Raw genomic sequence first — 25,177 nt, forward strand, 5'->3', positions numbered from 1 at the left:
GAAGTTGCTCGGTCTAGTATGTTTCAATCTAATTCCCCGAAACTTTTTTAAATGATGTCGTATTTATTGTCACATATCTCATCGATAGAGTTTTCAAAAAAATTCAGAACTTCTCAACCTAGTTATCCGTCTTGATGTTGTGTTTTCCTTCTAATAGGTTCTACCCTTTAGACCCTAAAATATTTGGGTGCACAACCTTTGTTCAGAATACTACTCAACTTGTAATAAACTTGATTCTCGTTCAATCAATTGTTTCTTCCACGGATATTCTGCCACTCAAAAAGACTAATGATGCCTTGATCCTATCACAAATGAACTCTGAATGTCAATGTCTTCTTTTTTGAGAATGTCCCCTGCTTCTTTAACATTGCTCCAAGTGAGGGGGAGCTAGATTTTTTTGGACACTATTCCTTTTCTGACTCCTTTGGATATTCCACCTGCACATCCAACCACTGGCGGACCCACGTTCAACTCTGAATTTCCGTGTTTTCTTTATTATGACATGTATTTTTTTTTGCCCATCCTAATGCATATTATTTGCCTCTTACTCTCTCCAGTTTTCACGCAACACTCCTCTCTCCTGCTCTCACACAATACATAAATGCATTGTGTGATAATGTATGACCCGGTTGATTAAATGATTAACATGGTTAAATAATTAATGATTTATTTGAACATAAATAAATTGAAATAATATATTTAAAACTATTTTTTAATACTTAAATTTTTTTAAATACTCTATAAATTCAAGCCACATTACTGTTTTACCTCATCAAAGACTATGCTTTTACTTTTAGAGAGCATAACTCATTTGTCATTTTGCAATGTGGGACAAAAAATACCTTCACCTTCCACCTTCCACCTTCCACCTTCCACCTTCGAGCACTCTTCACGTGGGAGCATTTACATGTATACCACCCAATTCCTAAGTATTTACATATCTAACACCTGTGTATTTGTCATAAATAAATGACAAACTAGACTTGGTCAACATTTTTTTTTGGTTTCTTAATAATTAAGTTTCATTTTATCCTAAAATATATTTTTATTTAATAAAAATGTTATATTTTTTTTGAGAAATTTAATTATTTTTAAGTTAATATGATAAAAATTATTTAAATTATTTTTTGTGCTTACTTTGTTATAATTGAACTATATTTTTAGTTATAATTTATATTAGATTTTAATTCAATATTAAGATTAATTGAACATCTAAAAATTAAAATTTACATTACTTTAAATAATATCCTTCATCCCCAAAATTTTGAGGATGGTTCTGACCTTGCCTCCATCCACTATTTTTTAGGAACCCTTAGTCCCCACTAGATCCGCCACCAACCAAACCAACATCTCTTCCATTAACTCTCCATGTCTATACTCTACGCATCAAACCTTTGGTTGAGACTCGTCCTAATGCTCCTACTATTGAGCCCACCGCCTCGTTGCAGGTATTGGAATCCGCTCCGGCTGGCATCCCCGGAACTACACTCTGTCAACTTGCAGGGATTACTCCTACTCCGAATGAGGAGGTGAGTTCTAACATTGAGGTACGCAATCAGACATATTTTCTTTATTCCATAGCAAAACATGTCTCATTCCACAACTTATTGCCGACCTAAAAGCATTTGCTACTTTCTTGACGGATCATCTTCCATCAACTATTGAGGCAGCATTGGCAAACCGTTCTTGGAAGGCTGCAGTAGTGGATGAGATGAATGCCCTTCGATGAAATCATATGTGAGATGTCGTTGATCTTCCCCGAGGAAAGAAAACAGTAGATTGCCTGTGGATTTTCAACATCAAATTTAACTTCGATGAATCATTTGAACGCAACAAAGTGTAGTTGGTCGCCAAAGGCTACTCAAAATCCTATGGAGTTTATTATGAGGAGACGTTTGCTCCTGTTGCTAAACTGAACACCATTCTGGTTCTGTTATCCTTTATTGTGAAATTGGATTGGCCCTCACTCCAATTGGATTTAAAAAATTCTTTTCTTAACGGCGATCTCACAGAGGAGATGTATTTGTCTCCCTTCTTGGTTTTGACTCTAGTTCCTCCAATGGACAATTGTGCCGACTGCGAAAGTCGCACTATGGATTGAAACAATCCCCATGGGTCTGGTTTGACAAGTTCACATAGGTGCTAGTGGGCCATGCGTTCTCTCAGACCCAATCTAATTATACTACTTTTTTTTTGACATTCCTCCAGTGACCATATTGCCATCATCATCGTCTTTGTCGATGATATTGTGCTCACAGGTAATGATCTGCCAGCTTTGGAGTCTCTTAAAGACATCATCACCACATCTTTTGAAATGAAGGATTTAGGATCTCTCCGATATTTCTTAGGCATGAAATTTGCTCAATCCTCTCGGGGCATTTGTCTTTCCCAGTACAAATATGTGATGGACCTATTAACCGGGACCAACCTTCTCCTTTACAAACTGGTTGCTATTTCGATGGATTCCAATGAGAAATTGATAGATTTTTTCTAATACCGCTCCGGTGAACAAGATACACAACCGACACCTTGTGGGTAAGCTCATTTACCTTATTCATATGTGCCCGACATGTGTTATGCTGTTGGTATGGTAAGTCAGTTCATGCATGATCCCTATGAGCACCATCTCAACGCTATCCACCGAATCTTACACTACTTAAAAGATACACGGAACTTAGGTTTGTTGTTCTCTCGCTACATCGCTTGCTCAATTGTAGTTTATATGGACACTGCTTGGATCGAGTTCGTCCATGATCGGCGATCTACCTTGGGTTATTGCTATTTTGTGTGGTGAAATTTTGTCACTTGGAAAAGCAAAAAAAAAGTTGGTTGCCCGTAGCATTGTTGAAGTCGAGTTTTGTTCTATGTTCTTGGGAATATGTGAAGCTCTCTGGTTGCGCATTATGTTCCGCTAGTTACGTATGCCGGTATGTGTTCCTCTGCAACTATGTTGTGATAATTAAGCCGCCATTAACATTGCTTATAATGCGGTCCAATATGATCACACCAAGCATGTAGAGATTGACCATCACTTTATCTAGAGATTTGTGATCCATCTATCACCGAATGGATCACAAATCTCCTACAGAATCAATCCGTGCCTCTTCAAAGTGGAGCCAAATCTCTAATCTGTGGGGGCAATAAAATGACTTTTTAACCCCCAATATTGGTCATGAACCTTCCAATTAAACATTCATTTTTGCTTGTGAACTCTCAGCGATTACTATTTGCTCAGAGATTTTGAGGCCTAAGTAGTAGAATTTTGAAAATTTTCTTCTGGAAAGTGATAGATCTTGTCTAGTTGATAAAAATGAACTTCTTATGCAGAGTATTTAAATATAAATTTATGTTGTTATGGTTGAAATATAAAGAATTTAGATGAAAATAGAAAATGCAATGAATTTTTTCTTATAATTTTATTTATACAATTGTTTACCTACGAGATATAATGTTATTTAAACAATCTGTTCGTGCATGAGTTGACAATCAATTTAATATAATTATTTTTCACTTATCTTTAAATGACACTTCTACATGCAAATGATAGAAACAACAGCAACTTGCACAAAAAATTCTAATGCAAGAGAGCTAAAATTGAATGTTTTTAGGCTCCCAAATGAAGTTGGATCATCTTGAAAATTTTATGCATGACTAAACTATGAATCAATTATTCGTCCATGAAATTTTAAGTGAACAAGATTTTGTTTGATATTTTTATAAGATGTAAAGCTATGGTGATGCTATATATTTTAATGCTGAAATTTGAGCTGTTAGATCTATAATTGTCTAACACCAAACCCTTACTAACATGTCCAATGAGAAAGATTTCGAGAAATGTAGAGAGATAGAGAGGAAGAAAGAGTTTAGATTGAGAAATTATAAAATTTTATTTGAATGAGTTTTAGTCTAGAAAATCTCATTACTGCAACTCAATCTTGAGCCCCACATCTTTAAGTTTGGGTTGTTGTTTGATGCTACAAGAAAGGCTACATATTGAGATATGTTAATAAGAAAAAGTACATCTTAAGGCATACCGGTTATTGTAAAATATACGAGGAGTGCAGCCTTGTTACATTTACATTGGTTAATAATTAAATTAGATACTTCAATAATTGAGGTCTCATATTTATTAGCTGAAGTTGTTGTGGGAACAAGTCTTCAGATCAATTTACTTAATTTTTCTATAAAAATATTGGCAAGTTGATTTTGAGCCATGAATATGGCTGGAATGGATTGTGAGGTGAAGTCATGATAATTCTATCGAGTTCATTATAAGCTTTGAGAGTTTGTTTTGGACTTAGCGAGTTCATTATGATCTTTGAATTGGAACATTTTAGCCCGAATCAGGTTTTTAAAATATTGAGATGTACATGTAAGTTCCTTAATTCTCTTATATTTCTAAAACATAAAATTGAAAATAATAGAAGATTGAAATAGTAATATATTTTCTAAAAAAAGATTTCAACAGCCTTACCTTTTTTAAAGAGCTGACTCAATGGAAAGAGCCGTTGGATTCACATCTCTCTCCCTATCATTTCTTCTATACCTAACCCTAATTTTATTTTGTCCTTCACTTCCTTGTCATCTTCTAGGCAATCATTCCTTCGAGGTAATATCATTGACCTTGCCATCAATAGGGATTTAGAAACAAGGGTAGAATTATGAGGATCTTTTAATTAAATAAAGCCATCTTCAAACTCCTTTATGATAATTAGAGGGCAATAATGATTTTGATTAATCATTGTTAAGAGGAAACACTTAATAAGAGATTGTGCAGGAGCGAACACGTGTGTGAACTACCGTGGATGAGGCCACTAGTAGAAGCGTGTGTGAGTGCGCTGCAATGTTAGGGCTGGATGCAGTATATAAACCAAGCAACATCACAAAGTTATATGTAGACAAGGAAGCGATATTAACATACATACAAGTGATAATGTAGATTGAGCATTACATAAGTAGTTGGTTGGGCAGGCGTGGAAGCAATCACAAGTGTTGAGAATTGGGGGACCGGGGGGACAAGCTGTAGATGCAAGTGAGGGTAACTTGAGATCGGTTGAATGCAACTACACGAGAGAGTGTAGTAGAGCTTGGGATAGGATTAAGGTCAATGTGAGTTAAACTTGGTGGAATTTGGAGAGGGACATCTTTTTTTTTTCTAGAAAAATATTTGAGCTCTAATATCATGTTGAGATTATTTAAACTTATTGATTTATTCTATTATTAAATACAATAGAAAATAGGAGGAAAACAATGGAAGATAAAGTGGAAGATATCATCAATTATAAATATATATTACAACAGTAAAACTAATATTGAAGATTAAAGCTCTCTTTTGGGGGGGGTGCTGCTTCTCAGCTTTTGGGCTCGCGCTTCCTATGTTTTTCAGCTGCAGCTGCAGCTGCAGCTGTAGCTGCGCCAGAAAGCAGCTGCGGGGAAGCTTACTGTCTGTTTGGTGCAGCTGTGTGAAAACAATTATAGAATTGTTTCTTAAAAAATGATCATTCTGCCCTTGTTTGATAAAATTGTTTAAAAGAAGACTGTAACAACCAAATTTTTGAAACTCCATGAGCAAATTTATTATGTAATAAATTATTGAAACTTCAAAGTGTTAAATATGTAACAAATGTAATTGTTAGGTAATTAATTAATTATTGTAATGTAATAAATTTAAGTCTTAGAAATTTGTATATATGGGATTGATTAATTTATGTTAAAAGTTTAGCTATTAGATAGGTAAATATATGAAATAAATGGCTTGTTAGAGGAATGCTCTTATATTGAGTGACATGAATGTATTTAATATATTTTTGATTTAGGAATTTACATATTATTAATGAATTAATTTAAATAATATTATCAAATGCCGATCAAAACTTTAAACAAAGCCTAAAATTAAAAGGATGTCTTCCCGTTTTTTTCTCCAAATTGAAATATACTTTCATTCATAACTTTTATAACATTTAAATGTTAAAAGTATATCAAACTTTGATGATCAAACACCTACACTTTAATTTTTCATTTACATCACTCAAATGTTTCATAGCACATTTAAAATACTCCCAATTAAAATTTTAAAACTGCTATTCTTTTGTGATATAAAATACTTAGTTGGTGGAAATGTAAAATGAAAACTTTAGGTGATGGATATGTAAATGTAAATGTTGCTAAAAAAATATACTGCGAATCGTAGTATTTATTTTGTTGTATATTACAACAACAATTCATCGTTTACATAACAAAAAAATTCATAATCATGGATAACTAATGTTAAGTCCAAATTTCAATGAAAACAGTCCAGAATTACATAAACACATCTCAAGTGACAGATAGTATTAGGAGTGCAAAAAAAAAGTCTAAAACTATTACAATGACAATTAACAAGATAATAATATTATTTTTAACATTTATACGGTGCAACTCTCGTGCCAGACTTTCTTCAAGTGATGTTTTTCATTCCCGACCAACATCATCAGAGGAATCCACTGAACCGTCTGCCCAACGGAAGAAGTTACATTGTTCGGTGATGCTCCGTGGGCAGCTATAGAACTTTCTCCTGTAGCTGTGTGGCCTACGTGACATCAACAGTGAGGGTTCGAGGCTACAGTGACAGTATTTGTCAGAATGTCCTGGAAATCCGTGAGCTCATTTTTTCCTGATTACAAAAGAAGAGGAAAACACAGTGCAGGTGTAACAAGATCTTTATTTGTATTAGTATTTTATTAGTACGATAAAGATAAACTTTGAATGAGAACATTTACAAAATTTAGGAAAATTTTACGCAATAGTAGCGTTAAAATTGTAGCAATAGATACGATATACCAACAATACAAGTATGAATTTCACATCACTATTACTAAAATAATTAGTTTAATAACGAAATACAGACAAAGCAATTAACGTTGTTCAATCATGTTGACCTACATTCACGGGAAAGAAATCAAATATCTTTATTAAGGTAATAAAAAAGAAGATACATAGCTTCCAATCAACAATGTCTCATTGGCATTGCTAACAGATGAAAGTATATAAAAAAAATTGTCTGGCCATTTTCATACATGCAATATATTTCTTTCTTTTTGAAAAAGTTAGATAATGCCTTCAATGCAGCTGCTGAAAATCGACAAATTGGATCAACACAGTATCCATACATAGCATCAGCTCCATAAGCAGCTATCACCATAATTCGAAGAACAGGTTCATTAAAGATATCAAAACAGGTTCAGATGCAAACAGAAAAATCTTTGAGACCCCAGCTTTGATTAAAGAAAATAACAGAAATGAATCACCATGGCACATCAATGTAGCAGCGGTTGCCCTTGAATTCATGGGCCATCCAAGCTGCTCACCATGGCACTTGAATGGGAGAAATCTGTGAATCAGCCAAAAAAGAAATAAACAAACTCCTTTATCTTGTTTCATGACATCAATTCTGGGTCATAAGTGTTTCAAGATCATTGATTATGTTCAAACACACAAATATTCATAAATTTCGTGTGAGAGTAAGCAGACAATGGGGATGCATAGAGTAGCTTGGATGGACATAACAAATTTTCTTACCCTTGTTGTGAGGAGATCACGAGAACGGGAAGAGAAGGAGAAAAAAAGAGGAGAAGACGAACAGGAACCGTTACCGGCCGGAGAAGAGTAGAGGAAGGGAAGAAGCTCGCGGCTTCTCTTTTGCGGGATACGATATAGGGGCAAGGGAGTAAAAATTGCGTCCATGAAGATGGGCTGCGCCTATTATCCTGATGCTCAACTTTTGCTCGGAACTGCGGGAAGTGGCGGCAGAAGAAAGAACTGCCGAACCAAACGCCGAAACAAAAAAGAAAAAAAATTACGGGGCGGCGGGACAACGAACCCTAATTCTTCTCAGTGTTGTAATCTTCTGATAATAGAGCCATAGTTACTCATGAAACATGTTTCATTAATGAATATGAACTAGTATGTTATCTTTGATCATTGTATACAATCCCTTGAACTTGCTCATGAAGGACAGCATAGCATATTTTGGCTAACTATTGCATTTTTATGGTTTAAAAAAGATTAACATTCTATTCACTGTGGTTCATTCTATTTTTTCTTTTTTATTCTAAATATACACTGAAGTTGTAGATATTGACCTTTTGTTGTTGGCTTGCTTATGTAATTTATACCATGGATTAGTAGAACAAGTATATTCTGTATACTCTGCAGCGTTTTATATTACCATCTTAAAATGTTCTTACAGCACAGTTGAAGATGATATATTCATAGACCAGCTGGATTCACCTGAAATAGTTGATGATTTAGAATTGGGCCAAGATGAGGTTGTTGATGTCAAAGATAAAAATGTAAACAAACAGAAACTACAGCGTAGGATCAGTCAATACAAGGTTTGTCAACATAATGGAGCTGCAAATTGTCAATACAACAGTTTTTTTCGCATCTGTGAGGTCATGCTAAACAAATTCTCCATTATGTTCCGCTCTTAGCTTGAAATCCCGATTCTTGTGCCAGGAGCTTCATTTACACGCTTTAGGTTATTGCATTCAAGCTCTTGTTTTTCTATGCTTAATGTCCTGCTCAATGTTTCTATCAGATCAAACTTCGGAATCCATGTCGTGATGGGAAAAAGCTTCTAGTTTTGGACATTGATTATACTCTCTTCGATCACAGGTCACCAGCTGAAAACCCTCTGGAGCTCATGAGGCCATGTATGTCAATCAATTTTGTACTCCATAATCAACCTTTATATTTTTATTTGATGCAAGATATATGTGCAGATTTGCATGAGTTTATGTCTGCTGTTTATGCGGAGTATGACATCATAGTTTGGTCGGCGACTAGGTCAGGTCTCACCTCTTAACTGCATGAAATTTTTTTAGGTTAGCTAAATTACTTGGAGGAAGGTGCACTAATGTGTATGGGTGTTTAGTTTTGCCTGTATTGTGCTCCGTGCGGAAATCTTGACCCTCTTGGAATAAATTCATAGCAAAATGCATACCCATTTGTGCATCTTCCTCTATGTATGCATTGGCCACATAATCATTGCTCCCATTAGATGCCCATTTCTTTTCCTGAAATAAGTTTGATTAGTTTTGTGATTGTGTGAATCGATATGCTTGCAACTTTCTTTATATTGTAGCATGAAGTGGGTTGAGTTGAAGATGGGACAACTTGGTGTATTGAACAATCCCAACTACAAGATAACGGCTCTCCTAGATCATCTGGCCATGATCACCGTTCAAACTGATTCCCATGGGACTTTTGATTGCAAGCCACTTGGCCTAATTTGGGCTAATTTCCCCAGGGTTTTGTACCTCATATCTGAAGTGCCTTCTCTCTTACTTAAGTTTAATATTCATATGTTATTTTTACTCTTTTGCAGTTCTATAGCTCAACGAATACCATAATGTTTGATGATCTGCGAAGAAATTTTGTCATGAATCCACAAAATGGTCTTATCATAAGACCTTTCCGGAAAGCCCATCTGAATCGAAGTACTGACCAGGAATTGGCGAAGCTTACTCAATATTTACTGGCCATAGCTGAACTTTCTGACTTTAGTTCGCTTAATCACAGAAACTGGGAATCATACACAGAAGACAGCTCTAAGAGGCGCAGGCACAGGTTGCATATTTACAGTACAAGTTTTAAATTTTTCTTGATTTGTTTCATTCCTCTTGGTAGAAGTTCATTAAATTTTTTTTTATTTTGGCAGCTGAAAAGGAGAAACGTCCTTGGCTATAGGCATCAATGAAGATATATACAGCTACCGTTTACTGGGAGATGCAATTTACCTGATCACTTGTTCTGTCAGAACCTAAAACAATTGTTTCATTTAGCTACTTTATTTACTGCTGTTTACATTATCTTGTTTGTGCGGTGATCTGCAACATCGGTTTAATTACAGCAGTAAATACTAATTTGCACCATCTTGCTGAATGTACAGTTTGCTTTTGCTTATGATCTCTTTTGTTTAATTTTTTTGCTGCATTGAAATATGCTACTGCTTTCTTCACTTCTGTGTATTCATTAGTACAGTAATGCAGGATACTGTTGAGAACTCTGGTTAAATTTAGGGCTACTCTGCCATTTGCCCTTTATAAACTATATTTCTGACAAGCAGATGCATGTAGGATCGACAATATTTTAAAGATGTCAAATTTGTTTTCCAATATTATATTGAGTAGTATTGCATAATAACGTCGAGGAATATTTTAAATTACTTTATGTTAGAAAAAATTATTGTAAAGTTTGTGTCGGGATGGTGGAGGATAGGGAAAAAAATTGCGTACGTCAAGGGGTACGCAGAGATGTGTACATAATAGGGTACACAGGATTTATACGGGGATTACAAGGGGGTTATAACCCGTTGTACCTCCCGTGTAACCCCGCTGTAACCTTGTAATCTCAATGGATAAAATAAAAGCGCGGGTTACACTTGAGTTACACGAAAGTTACAAGGAAGTTATAACACGTTTGTAACTCTCATGTAACTCCCATATATCGCCCGTGTACCCTATTATGTACACATCTCTGCGTATCCCTTGACGTACGTAAATTTTTTTTCCGGAGGATAGGGTTAATGTTATGAAGGGTGAGCGGTTGGCTAGAGTTCAGCGTTTAGGGTTCTCATAAATGATTCGAAAATAAATTTAATTAGTTTTTGAAATAGATGTATTAATTATTACATGCATTCTTGGAAAGAGGATATTTTTTTTGGGTAACTTGAGGATAGGTTTTAGTTGGATGTGTTAAAATAGGATTTATGAAGAATAAGAAGTTGGAGAAATAATCTTTAATTTCATGGTAGTCTGAATTGATAATTGTGCATTTATTATGAAGAATAGGTTTTAGATGGGTGTGTTAAAAATAGGATTTATGAAGAATATGAAGTTTGAGAGATGATGAGATTTAATGTTTAATATTATGGTAGTCTGAATTTATGATTGTGCATTTATTATGAAATGTTCAGTATTTAGTAAATTCCTTTGGTAGCTACGGAAGGGTTTTTTTATTTTTTTGTTAAGAATTTGTTTGGTTTGCTGAAAATGAAGTGCAATGTAAAATGTTTGCAGAGTATTTGTTAATGTATTTAAAATATTTTATGATTGTTTGGTTCACTGTAAAATAAATGTAGGATTTTATATTTTATTGTTTGGTTTGAAGTAGATTAAAAATAATATAAAATTTTATTTGGGAGGCGGGCGGTGGGCGATGACAACGGTCAGCTGTCTGGACGAGGGGTGTCGGCGGGGTGATAGTTTACCGATAGCATTTTACAGTGTAATTCAAATTCGGTCAAATTGGTCGAGTTTTAAATTCAACTAAAATAAACTTACGAGTGAACTTTTAATTTATTTAAACTTTCCATTGTACTTATACTTTTTTTTTCATATTAAATACATAATTTCCTGAAATATCTGTAAATGAATTATAGTAAACCACGAATCATTCCAACCAAACAGCTCTTAAAATTTAGCGTTTGAGAAATGGAATGATAAATTATAAGATGGTTGGTGATGTCGGTGGTGATAAGTACTTGTTATGTTATTTTCATCATTGCTAATATACATGGCCTCGATTAAAAAACAAAATTTAAGATGACATTAATGAATGCTTATTTTAGCCGGTATAAAGAAAGTGTTCGAATTAGATTTTTTTTCTATGTAAAATAATATTAAATTTATATTTTGGAAGAAAATCTAACTCTTGATTCCTAAAGTTTCTAAGGAATCATGCCCAAGAAATATAGCGTAAAAAAAAGAAGGGAATAAGAGACAAAGAAGAGATGAATAATAAAAATGAGAGTATTTAACTCTATAAATTGATCTCCTATTTATAGTTATAGAAGATACCAAGAATATATAATTATCTCTAAAACCCTTCTCTATCTAAGGAGGCTTGGGGGTAATAAAGTCATTTGTACAGTTTAAACCTAGAAATATAATTAATAATAAATTAATTGGTTGATCATGGTGGCTCTCGGTCATTAGTACGCATCCATTCGTTCGGTGATGGTGAACCGAATAACATGAGAATGATATGAATGCCTCTCGATTAAGCTCATATGTGGCTTAGCTTCAGTCTTTGGACCGCCTCCCTCTTTGGTATAGAGTAGGGTTGTCTTTTGTTTGAACTAGCATAAAGTTGTCCTTCGTTTGTACTAGCGTAGATCTGTCCTTCTTTCGACCTAGCGTAGAACTATTTCTTGTTCGACATATTATGTCGGTTGAAAGACATATTGTACGAAGTAACTTATCAGAATTGAGACATCTTTCCTCCGATTTACCATTAATTTTTACTCTAGTAAAGTAAGCTACTGTTTAATCAGATCTCAATATACTTTTATCATGGGTCCCTCTTATTTTGTTGTAACCACATTTTTCTTTGAGATTCGTGTTATCATGATCTCATTATACATGTTTAGTTCACCAATTTTCTTATCTTTAGAAACTGACAATTGCAAAAAAAAAACAAGAATATTAAATGCTACATTAACTTCATCTATTTCACAAATAATTCTTAATAATTATACTTCTTGGATTTTTGTGCATTGTCATCCTATAAATAGGCTGTTATTGATGACCCTCACACCCGCACTCTCTTCCTGTTCAGAGGTTTGGTCCTTCCTTATTAAGTGTTTTCATGGAGAGCAGTAAGAGGGTCCATCCAAAAGAGCAGTTTGATGCTATTTTGAAGAAGGCCTTTGGACTACCAACTGACAAAATCTATCTCTTAAGTATTCTTACAAAAAATCATCAGCCTGAGAGTGGTTTGGTAAGTGATGGAAGAAAACATCCTGAGGGTAGTGAGTCTGCTAAGATGAGTCGAGTAAAGCAACTGGCTTTCACGAAGGTCATTGGATGATTGCGATGACGATGATGGGAATGAATCGTCCAATGATTTTCTCCTGTTGCGTTGGAAGCCGGGCAAGGGTTTGGCGAAGTCTGATGGTTAGAAGGAAAAGTTCACCTCACAAACTTCTGGGGTTATGTCACCTGGGGATAAGGATGCAGCGGGTCCTCAGATTGGAGGGATGAGAGTTGCAGGTGCCTCACTTATGCCTGATGGGATTTTCTTGTTTGCTTTGGTCTGTGCTGGACCAATTCCTGGTATGAAGATTTTGGTTGTTTGGCCCACTCATTGACTTAGAGGGATTTCTTGCTTCACCTACCTTGGTCTCTTATTGTCGTATAAATGACTTGATTCATTTTTCAAACTCATCAGAAGTTGTCCAAGGTCGAGCTCCACACATCAACAATCAGTGGAGGGAGTCGACTGACTCTGTGGTTTTTCATATGGACGAGATGTTAGGTTTCTTTGCCAGTGAAGTTGAAGCTCGGAGGGAAGTTGAAGCCATATGAGAGACTAGCATAAAGGTACTGAAGGTGCAACTGGATCTCGTCTTCAATAAGCTATTGACCAAACTTCTCGAGCTCTAAGTGGAAGAAGCAGACCACTGGATCGAAACTGTGACCATCCAAATAGAGACTGTGAACCTATCGATGGACCTAAGTGTTGTAAGAGAGGTATGTCCGGTCAATTGATTCCAAGCTGAGGTCGATAGTGTCGATAGGTTTAAGTTAGGTATAGGTAGTTGAGGTGAGGATTAGTTTTGTCACGTTAACTATTTATAAAATTTTTCATGTCTAAATATATATATATATATTACTTGCAAGAACAGCCACAACAATTATATATATATATATATATATATACATACATGTTCTATGTATTATCGTTTTCTTATGTATGCAAATATTTGATTTTTTCTTTTTTATGACGTAACACATGATTGGTGTCCCGAGGTATGATCAGTGGTGTTTCAACTTCTGTTGGAGTCCTATATATAGGGTTAAGGCCACTTTTTGACTTTATTTCCCTCTCTCCACCCTTGGGTCTCTTCTTCTTCATTCTTCTGCTTAGTGCCTGCAGAACTTCCATATATTTGACCCAGGCATTTGGGACAGTGCCAGCGTCGGAACACTCCGTGCTATCTTCTGATGTAGCTTCGAGGCTCTAGTGGTAGTATATCTATGATGATTACATTGTGTTAGAGGACCTGTGCCCAAATGATGGGAGATTGAAGATTATGTAGGATGACTTGTGTTATATCAGATCAATTCGATCAAGGACTTTATCATCCCTTCTGTCGCGAGCTTCAAGCTATCATGAATCACTGTGGAGTTCTCTCAACTTAACTGAAGGCGAAAAACATTGTGGCGATCGTGACATCTGTCATTTACTTTCGCATGATGGGGATCTCTTGGTTGTGAGAACTCTTTTCTCTTGTGTTATCTTTCAGTGTCAACCCGGATGGCTACGTGAATTTTACTTTGAACAAAGTATGTAGTTAATCGACCTTGAAAATAAAGTCAAGAACATGAAACATAACTTTATTCTGGCATCAATAATGACTTGTGGAATCCTCACTCGTTCGTCTGGTGAACCATTTAAATGACAAAAAGATTTCTCTTTAGATATAAGGTTTGGCATCATTCATGGAGGAAAAGAGCCATTCCGAAGTTTAGTATACTTGTGAGGATATAAAAAATAGGGTTTTGAATTTGAGCAAGTTTGGTCAGATGACCAAGGAATTTTGGACTACGCTTGATGCTGAGGAGACAAAATAACACCTGAACAAAGCTGCCAAGGCCTCCACGAAGGAGCCGAGGGCAAGAAAACCATTAAGGGAAAGAGAAAAAAAAACTTTAAAAAATACCCCAGGTTCTGATCTCTTTATCGTTACTTTCGATTTGACCTTCATTGTTCAGCAGAGTTCGACTGGTGAATTAACATTAATTGAAAAAAAAAACATTCCCTTCTGACATATGAGTTAGGGGGCGATGACACTTAGACTTTTTCTATCCTAAGATCTGATGTTGATACCTCTTCAAATGAAGAATCGACTGGGGGTCAAGAGGATATTGGTCCGATGTGTCTGGCTTCATCGACCTCGTAGAGAGGAGAAAGTTAGTCGATTGTTTCTAGACCCTGAAGCCGGAGAGGAACGAGATCCGAGCTGAGGTGTTGATTTGGAAGAGGTAGGCCCTGAGCTTAAGCCTAACCTAAATCACAAGTCTTAGGCTCGATTTAGGTGGAATTGACTTTAGTTCTGAACCTAAAAGAAGCTTCCAATTCCTGAGAAGTTTTGATGAAGAAAAGAGAAAAACTCGGTAGGCGTGACAAATTCTCCTTTCGTTTCACTCCTCGGGGAAAGTGACAAATGGACTCTAATGTAGGAAGAAGGGCCCATGGCTTTTGTCTCGAGGTATTCTTGCTTTGATTTCATTGATCTGTAGATGGATTCGTTTGATCACAGTCTCGGGGTGCAGTCTTATGTGACAGAGCTTGCAGATACATCATGGTCAGCTAGTTTCAAGGACGACAGCCTTAACCCTCTTTAGTTATGCCACTTGGTCGATAGATATTGGTTTTTAGGTATGACATTATCCTATTATTTGTCTAACTTATATCTTGAAACTGTAGCCAAAACCACACGTGTAAGGAAAAAAATGAAGGTTTCCAAAGCCCATCTAAAGAAAACTTTACAACGAGCAGATGAAACTGAGCCTCAATTTACTAGTATAGAGGAGAGTCTAGCAGGGCTTCATAATGGTTTTGAGTCGTGCCTGAGGAAAATGACGAGTTATCTATGAAAGTCGCTTCGTCAACTATGACTGAGAAGCTTTTTAAGGAGCAAGCAAAGTAATTATGGCTCGGTACTGAGTTTCTAATGAACGAGTTTGTAAGGCTAGGAATGGTTGACACAAAATATACGAACTTGCGTGAGTTTGCTAAGCTCTTATCGACTACTTCGCCTTTGATCAAGAAGTCTTCTAGGGAACGTAGGGAGTCAGTTGAAGAAGATGGATCTTCAAATTCTTGTACCCGAGAGTTTTGTAATGAGAGACTTCTTTTCTAAAGTGTAACCACACTTGTAATGATAGAAACTTGATGAAAGAATAAAATTTTTTTCCCTCGCTCATTTTGCTTACTTTTCTTTTATTTGTAACAGCATAGTCTTATGTTTGAATGCTACTCGTTTGTTTTGGTGATAAATTTGTAGATGTTTATGGTAAGATTTTTTAGGTCACTCCTCTATTGCATGAGCATCTTTTGGTTTCTTGCCTCCGGGGGAGTTTTTAAGATGCTAACTTTGGAGGGAAGTCTTTATGTTGCTCGCCTTAGAGGGGAGTTTTTAGGTTGCTTGCCTTAGAGGGAAGTCTTTAGGATGCTCCCATCAGAAGGGAGTCTTTAGGATACTCACTCTGGAGGGGAGTGTTTAGGTTTCTCTCCTTGGACGGGAGTCTTTAAATTTTGAGTTTTTTAGCCATTTGGACTAGCTAGTGGGATGTACAAGTAAAAGCTTTAAGTTCTGTTAACATGGTTGAGAACTTTAATCATATGCATACCTTATAATTCAAAAAATAAAAAGAGAAATGTTGATAAATTTTCTTTTTCTTTATGTTTGTTCATACTCATACAATAGGATTTTATTCAAGGAAAAGATTGTTTTAGATCATAGCCGCTTCAGGGCTTGGATATGTCGTCCTCCAAGTATGTTTTGAGTCAGTACGTGATCCCGATATTATTTATATGTAAGGATTTATGAAGTTTACACCACTACTTGAAGATTTTAATCCCCGACAACGGTGCCAAAAAATTGATCCCGATATTATTTATATGCAAGGATTTATGAAGTTGACACCACTACTTGAAGATTTCAATCCCCGATAATGGTACAAAAAACTTGATCCCAAACTTGATCCCAAGCAAAGTAAGATTTCAATTATATTTGTAGGGATTCCACACAAGTATACGTATCATTATCAAATAATATAGAGCTTTCTGATTAAGCCCCGAATATCGATCCCATGGAGATCGAGGTTAATCACTGCAGCTTTCAAGAGAAGTTCTAGTATAGAATAACACGCCCTAGCTTGGAAGGCCGATAAAGGTTTGGTTTTGATTATATCCTACAACTATCACTACAATACAACTTCTACTTCTAAACTAAAATAATTAGTGAAAATCAAAAAGTGAGGTCTAATATATTAAAAGTACTCTTCCTTATGCAGTGAAATTGGTGACATGTGTAAAAGTAAAATAAGTAGTGAGAGAGATTGTGAAAAATAGGAGCAATTATGTTCTTTACCCTTACTAGAAATGCTATAAAGAACATTTGTTAATCTAAAGTTTGAATAGTTCTGAAGATGGGCTAGGCAGGGAAGATACTAGCTCTCACTCTAGAGTTCCATCTTCTCTCCTCCTGGAGGCTAACATCTCGCATCAAAACCTAAAACAATAGACCGAATTAGGTGGCTTTAGCCTGTCACACTAAAGTCTTCTAATTCTACACCCATTAAAGATTATTTCCTTATTTATTTGCACTCAACCATATGGACTACATTTTCATCCATACAATCTTATGTGATTCTATCACAGTTGATTAAGACAACACCATCCCAGATCTTACATGTTCTCACAACAGATGTTAACATGCAAGTTGATCAAGTTTACATGTAAATGAAGAACAAAATAAAATCATCACAATATATTCTCACTCTACTCGATTCTATATCCTACACATGCATACTAATTCATTACAAGAGAGAAGAGTAAAGAAAACTACTCACTGCACATGGAGAAACAACAAGAATTTTTCATTGAACAAGGCTTTGAAACCATACAAATAAAGTACTAGATTCAAATCAAAATATAATGAAAATACTTATCTCTGATAAAAATCAAACTCTCCTTGTATAGCAAAAGTAATCTCCTTACACTCCTATCCAAGAACAAAGTGAAAAGAAAGACGAAATTCCCACACTCTCTCTTTCTCTCTCACCTTGTAGCCCTACTTGAGGCTCAAACCCAAGCCTTTTCTTCTTCTCCAAACCTTCTTCTCCTCTTTTAATTACTTCAAGAGACTCAAGAGTTATTATAAAAATATTTCCAAGTTTTTTTTTATAATTTCCCAAGAGATGCTTAAGTGTCTCTTAAAAAATGTTCAGATTCAATGAATCTTCCAAATGGTGCCTCAAGTGTTTCTTCAAAACTCCATATAACCACCCTAAATTCTTCTAGAAAATCTTTTTTCTCATTTCCAATGAATTCCCCAAGAGATTCATGAAGAAACGCTTCAAAAATTGTCCAAATCTGATGTATATTCTAAAAGAAATGTTGAAATATGTTGAAAACCGTCTTTGGCGCCTAAGCGCCATTTTTGGGTGCTTAAGCTCCCTCCTCTTTGTATGGGTGGCGCCTAAGCACCATTTTTGGCACTTAAGTGCCTGACTTTGGTCACCATCACCCCGGTGTTCCTCGATTTGACCCGATTTGCTCCGATTTGCTCCGTTTTGGTCCATTTTTGTTCCTTTTGATCCAATCACTCCAAATTCTTCAATTTGATGTATGCTTCAATTTGATATCCAATCACTCCAAATTCTTCAATTTGATGTATGTACAACCAAAAAACACAAGAAAAATACCTCTAAAGTGCAATATTATCAAAAAGTATAACATAAAAAATAATACATTTTTAGGCGTATCAGTAAGCTATAGAGGAAACTTTTTCATTTATGATGAAGGCCTTATCCATGTTTGGTCAAGTTTGCCGACTGATTTTCCTAGGGTTGTTGGTTGGATTTTTTTAGGATGAGATCCCCTGATACAGATGCCTTTTCTCTTACTTGTTTGTTTAAGTATTGAGTGGTGCACCTCTTAATTTCCTCTTGATGAAGGGCTGAGTCGGTACAAATTTCTTTGGTAAGGTCGAGTGCAAGTTTGACTCCATCATTGGCTTATCGCCATTCCGCTAGGATTTCCACATCGAAGGTGGCCATAAGAGTTCTTTGGCTAAGATGGTCATACTCCCTTGGCAACATTGCTTCCATGCGGTGAGATAACATGAAAGGAGTATGTCCCTTTGCTATTGAAGGCCTTGTTCAGATGGCCCGTAATATTGAAGACAGGAAGTCCACCCAATTTCTTTTATCACTTTCAACTTTTTTCCTCAAGAGATTTAGGATAATTTTATTGGTTGCTTCGGCTTGGCCATTGGTACTATAATGATGTACGAATGCAAATTTTACGTTTATTCCTTGGTTCTAGTTGGGTAGGTCAAAGAAAACAAGTAGATTGGATGAGTTGGTTGAAGGTATGTAAACCCCTTCATGCTAGAGGTCCTGGTTACAAAAGTTTTAAACATCTCAAGTTCATCAACCTATGCAAGTTGTGGAAAAAATTTTGAGCTCAAGGTTCACTATGGGCTAAGTTTATGAAAGGTAAATATTGCGCGGATTTTCACCCTTCCTTAGTTTCCAAAAAATTGGGGGATTCTAAAACCTAGTCTAGCTTGTTGAGTTGTCAAAATCAAGCTAAAGAGTTATTATTTTGGGAATTAGATGAAGGGCATGTCAACTTCTGGTTAAACAATAGGGTCAGTAATGGGGAGTTACTTCAGCATAATCCAAATGCAGTAAATTATCGTCTTCAAGTTAAGGACTGTTAGGAGGAAAACTAATGGAACTGTCGTGTGCTAAATATTCTTCTGAATGATACTCAAACTTTACTTGTCAAGAACATGTCTTTTGTCAATACAAATGAAGATAAATTAATTACATAGCAAGGCCATTCACAGAAACTTTCCTTCTATATTTACAATAAGTTCTTTCCATAGGCTAATTATTTATGCGGTGAAGCTAATTGGTGCATATTTCTCACTCCATCCATGTCATTTTTTTGTTGGGATTATGGAGAAAACTCCTCCCCACTGATGATATCCTCAAATTAAAAGGTCTGAGAGGCCCTTCTCGCTGCTACTTAAGCTATCAAGACATGGAAACTGTGGATTATCTATTTTTCAACACCCTCTTGTCCAACAGGTTTGGACTAATATCCTGAATCAAATAAATGTGATGAGCTTACATCTTAGTGTGAAATTTTTTTCTACCTGGTGGGCTGACTGGAATGTTGTTGATCTTTCACCCATTCCTTGAATTGTGGCTTAGTTTATATAGATGCTTAGAAACCAAACTAAATTTGATGAGTAGATACCTTCTCCTATGCAAACAACCAATCACTGTATCTCCTACATTCAAAAGCTGATTCAATACTAGAGATTCCTCAAAATTTACAGAGGTTGGTCACCTTATACTTTCTTACCTCAGCCACCCCTTATTTCCCTGGTGTCTTGGACCAAACCACCCCTAGAATGGATTAAAGTTAACATTGATGGTAGCTACTATGCTAGAGATGCTAGTATTGGTGGGTATTCAAACATTCTAATGGATATTGTCATATGTTCTTATACTCCCCTACTCTTGTTATGGATGCACTTGGAGCTGAATTGATTGCTATACATTGGGTTATCTTCCTTGATTACAAGTGTAATTTTCTGAAGCTATGGAAACAGACTCTCAACCGGTTGTCAGAATTCATAATCATCTTGGGGAGGCTCTCTGGTACTTAATAAAGTGGCTACATATGATCCATCTATTCACCTCTACCATTCAAATTTCATATTCATATTTACCTAAAGAAGGCAACAAGCCTACCAATTAGTTGGCCAAACTAGGTAGAAATTTAGAAGAAACCTTAGTTAGCTCCTCTCCCTCTCCTCCTATAACCTTTTTGTTATATGGGGACAGCTTAGCCCTCCCCTTCATTTGTTCTCTGTAATGTTTGTGCTTCTTATTAATGAATCACCCATATCACACATAAAAAAAAAAAAAAAAAAAAAAAACAAAAAAATATATATATATATATATATATATATATTGGTCCCAAAATACAAGTATTGCTCCCTTAATAAAAATAAGGAAATAAAAAAAAACTGTACCAGTAAATCTCAAAAAATGAACCATAATGTCCCACTAGCTACTGTCATTCCAGTCAAGGCTCTTCAAAGCAGTAAACCAGCAGTAGCAAGAAATCAAGCTGTAACTCTTAAGTGGGGAGCAGACAAATTATATATTAAAAGAGCATTATACGTCTCCCTACATGTTAATCATCAAAAAAATGGTGCAAAGTTTACAGGGAGATGATCCCCATCTAAAAACCAAAAGAAATACAATACACACTCAAAAAAGGAGATCCTCAACCACTTACAACTCCACCCAAAACAAAAAAGAAGATGTATACCCAAAACAAAAAGTATAATCGAGCATATACAAGTATACCCAAACCAAAAGGTATATGTCCAAAAATAAATAAAAAGTTCCAAAGTAACCCAAAAAAAACATTTGGAGGAAGCCAAGTTACCCAAAGAGCAAGATTTGTAGAGAACCGAGTTAGCCAATGATCCGTCCAAAGATACTTGATAAGTGATATAACATAATCCAAGTCATGTGTGAAAGAAATGAAATCTCCAAGAAGAGTGAGCATACCAACCAAATTGTCCCCAAAAAGCATGTTGATTGTATCCTGCAAGTAAGATAGAACAAAAACGTAGAAAATAGAGGCAGAAGAAAACATTCCAACAAAGGTAGCATGGAAACATAAGAGATAAAGTCCAAAGCAGGCTCAAAAACCCAAACCAAAATCTGTAACATAGGTGCAAACAGGTAACAGTAAACCCAAACCAAATCCCCCAGCCCAAGCTAAGGAAAAGAGAAGGAGCCTGAGGCTGTAGAAAAGAGAATCGTAGGCATAGTGCTTAAGGCAGGTAGCAACAAAGCCAAATCCAATCCCCCAGCCGAATGCAATCACCCAATGGAGAGTGTCCAGTGCAGTAGAAAGCAGAATATAAAACCAAGAAATCACCATTGCCTTATTTCTGTAGTAGAACCGCCCTGTTCTCATGTACCAAAGGTAGGACAATAGAAAATGAGAAAGTAGACAATATACACTGAACCAACTGCATCTAAAAGCATTTATAATTTAGGCAATACAAATGAAATGCTAGAGCACATCAACCCCTTCATAAGAAAACCAAATAGACACCCTTCAGGCGATAATAAATACTTATGAAAGGTGTAACTAAACACCCAACCCATACTTCTAATTCCATTCGTGCAACAGTAAAGAAAGTCATAAAGACACCAAAATTCAGGTATAAGTAAGTAGATAACATAGGTGTATATAAACACCCAACACATAACCCTCAAACTACCAGTCCTACAGTAGTAAGAAAAGCCAAGAAAACCAACCCAAAAGAGCATGCATAAGAGGATAGATGATCTTGATATCTTTGTTTTAAATGTAGAATTTAAGAAGTTGACACCACCACTTGAAGATTTTAATCCCCAGTAATGACACCGAAAACTTGATCCCAAGCAAAGTAAGATTTCAATTATATTTCTAGAAATTCTATGCAAGTATACGTATCATTATCAAGTAATATAGAGCTTTATGATTAAGCCTCGAATATTGATCCCACGGAGATCGAGGTTAATCAAAGCGGTTTTCAAGAGAAGTTCTGGTCTAGAATAACATGCCTTAGCTTAGAAGGTCGATAAAAGTTTGGTTTTGATTTTATCCTACAATTACCACTACAATACTACTTCTACTTCTAAATTAAAATATCTAGTGAAAATCAGAAAGTGGGGTTTTTAATATATTAAAAGTACTCTTCCTCATGCAATGAAAGTAGTGACATGTGTAAAAGTAAAACAAGTAGTGAAAGAGATTGTGAAAAATAAGAGCAATTATATTCTTTATCCTTACTAGAGATGTTATATAGAACTTTGGTTAATCTAAAGTTTGAATAATTTTGAAGAAGGTCTAGGCAGGGAAGATACTAGCTTTCACTCTAGAGTTCCCTCTTATCCCTCCAGCTGGAGGCTAACATCTCGCATCAAAACCTAAAACAGTAGACCAAATTAGGGGGCTTTAGCTTATCACTCTAAAGTCCTCTAATTCTACACCCATTAAAGATTATTTCCCTATTTATTTGCCCTCAACCATTTGGAATACATTCTCATCCATACAATCTCATGTGATTCTACCACAGTTGATTGAGACAACACCATCCTGGATCTTACATGTTATCACAACAGATTTTAACATGCAAGCTGATCAAGTTTACATGTAAATGAAGAAAAAATTAAAATCATCACAATATATTCTCACTAACCAATTATATATCCTGAACATGCATACTAACTCATTACAAGAGGGAAGAGTAAATAAAACTACTCACTACACATGGAGAAACAATAAGAAATTTTCATTGAACAAGACTTTGAAACCATACAAACAAAGTACTAAATTCAAATCAAAATACAATAAAAATACTTATCTATGATAGAAATTAAACTCTCCTTGTATAGCAAAAGCAATCTCCTTACAATCCTCTCCAAGAACAAAGTGAAAAGAAAAGAAGAAAACTCTCACTCTCTCTCTTTCCTTCTCACCTTGCCGCCCCACTTGGGACTCACGCCCAAGTTTTATTCTTATTCTACAAGCCTTATTCTTTTCTTCTAATTAATTCAAGAGTCTAAGAGATCTTTTAAAAATATTTCCAAGCCTTTTTTTATAATTTCCCAAGAGATGCTTGAGTGTCTCTTCAAAACTGTCCACTGTCCATATTCACTAAATCTTCCGAATGGTGCATTAGGTGCCTCTTAAAAAAACTCCATATAACCACCCAAAATTCTTCTATAAAGTCCATTTTATCAATTTAAATGAATTCCCAAAGAGATGATGAAGCACCGCTTAAAAAATCGTCTAAATCTGACGTATATTCTAGAAGTTATGTTGAAAATCGTCACCGGCGCCGATTTTGGGGTGTTAGGCACCCTCCTCTCTATCTGGTGGCACTAAAGCACCATTTTTGGCACTTAAGCACCAGACAAAGGCACTTAATTGTCCAATTTAGGTCCCCTTGGATCTGGTGTGCCCCGATTCGACCCGATTTGCTCCGGTTTACTCCGTTTTGGTCCATTTTTGTTCCTTTTGCTCCAATCAATCCAAATTCTTCAATTTGATGTACCTACAACCAAAATCACAAGAAAAAATACCTTTAAAGTGCAATATCATCATAAAATATGGCATGAAAAATAATACATTTTTAGGCGTATCAAAATCTCCCAAACTTAAACTTTACTTGACCTCAAGTAATACAACATTTTTTAAAATAATTTATGTAGATTAAAGTTAGTGGGTCATCCTTTAGAATTGCTAAAATTTTGTTCTAAAAATGTGATAGTTCAAATTAGAATAACTTCTAGTGAATCAAACTAGCCCAGGGTCTAAAATATTTATCATCAAACTTGGAAATTTGTTTTCCTATCTAGTTCAAAAATATATGCAAATTTTTCAAACTTCGGATCCTATGAAATTTACTTTCTAGACTTAAGAACTCTCTTAAAAATAAGTTTTACTAATATAAGTATAAGAAAACAAGCTTAGGATTGTTCTAAGTTCTTTACTTTAGAAAGGCTTAAGTAAAACCAATCTTTTATTAGGACTTCTCCTCAAGCTTCTCCTCACTTTATTCTTTTTTTTTCAGGATCTTTTTGATCCATTATTATTATTATTATTTTTCTTTTTTTTATGTGAGGAATTACTATATCTAGAGAAGTCCTTAAATAAAGTTGAATTCCACTATCCTCTTCTAAAGTTAAAGCTTTTTACTTTCCTTCACTTGAAAAGATGTATTATATATATATATATATATATATATATATATAAATACTTTCTAAGAGAGCCTTAAATGTTTAAAAATAAGAATTCTAAGAATCCTTAATTTCTCAAAAAATACAATTTTTCCTACTAAAGAGAGTTATTCATTTTCCCAAGTTCTCAACTAAATACCCTTAACTCTAGGCTCACTCTTTTTACTAAAAATATCAACTAAGTTTTCGTACTCCATTTTATATTTAAAATTTTAACATCCTTAAAATGACTCCACATAACAATAATCCTTAGAAATAAAATAAAATTTTATTTGTAATAATTTTGAAAACATGTAAGGTTTAAACTTGAGGTTTAAATTTGAATCATTTCCCCTCTAAATTTAAGCTTAAACATGTGTATCAATGAAGTACAAAAATATGCGGCAGGGAAAGATCACTTTTATAACTTACTACACATCCTAAAAAAATATCAACAAATAACAAATGGTAGAATATTGCAGTAGAAAGTAAATCTAGCTTAAACATGCTTGACATAACACTATAAAGGAATTTTAAATAGTAGAACATGTACAAAATGAAGATTAAACAGTAACGCATTTTAAACTTCA

General features: G+C 35.2%; 1 protein-coding gene across 1 annotated transcript in view; it reads left to right on the plus strand.

Annotated features, from left to right (window-relative positions):
• Window positions 1–9,996, plus strand: part of LOC110038707 (ubiquitin-like domain-containing CTD phosphatase) — a 43,172-nt gene extending 33,176 nt beyond the window's left edge. The window contains exons 2-7 of the mRNA XM_020743602.1: window positions 8,228–8,372; window positions 8,579–8,693; window positions 8,763–8,826; window positions 9,125–9,290; window positions 9,368–9,609; window positions 9,701–9,996. Of these exons, the coding sequence (XP_020599261.1) occupies window positions 8,228–8,372; window positions 8,579–8,693; window positions 8,763–8,826; window positions 9,125–9,290; window positions 9,368–9,609; window positions 9,701–9,704 (736 nt within the window). The 3' untranslated portion in view covers window positions 9,705–9,996. The remainder of the gene's footprint in view (window positions 1–8,227; window positions 8,373–8,578; window positions 8,694–8,762; window positions 8,827–9,124; window positions 9,291–9,367; window positions 9,610–9,700) is intronic.
• Window positions 9,997–25,177: the final 15,181 nt, after the last annotated feature.

The sequence above is a fragment of the Phalaenopsis equestris genome, unplaced genomic scaffold, assembly GCF_001263595.1.
Source record: "Phalaenopsis equestris unplaced genomic scaffold, ASM126359v1 Scaffold233576, whole genome shotgun sequence".
NCBI lineage: Eukaryota > Viridiplantae > Streptophyta > Magnoliopsida > Asparagales > Orchidaceae > Phalaenopsis > Phalaenopsis equestris.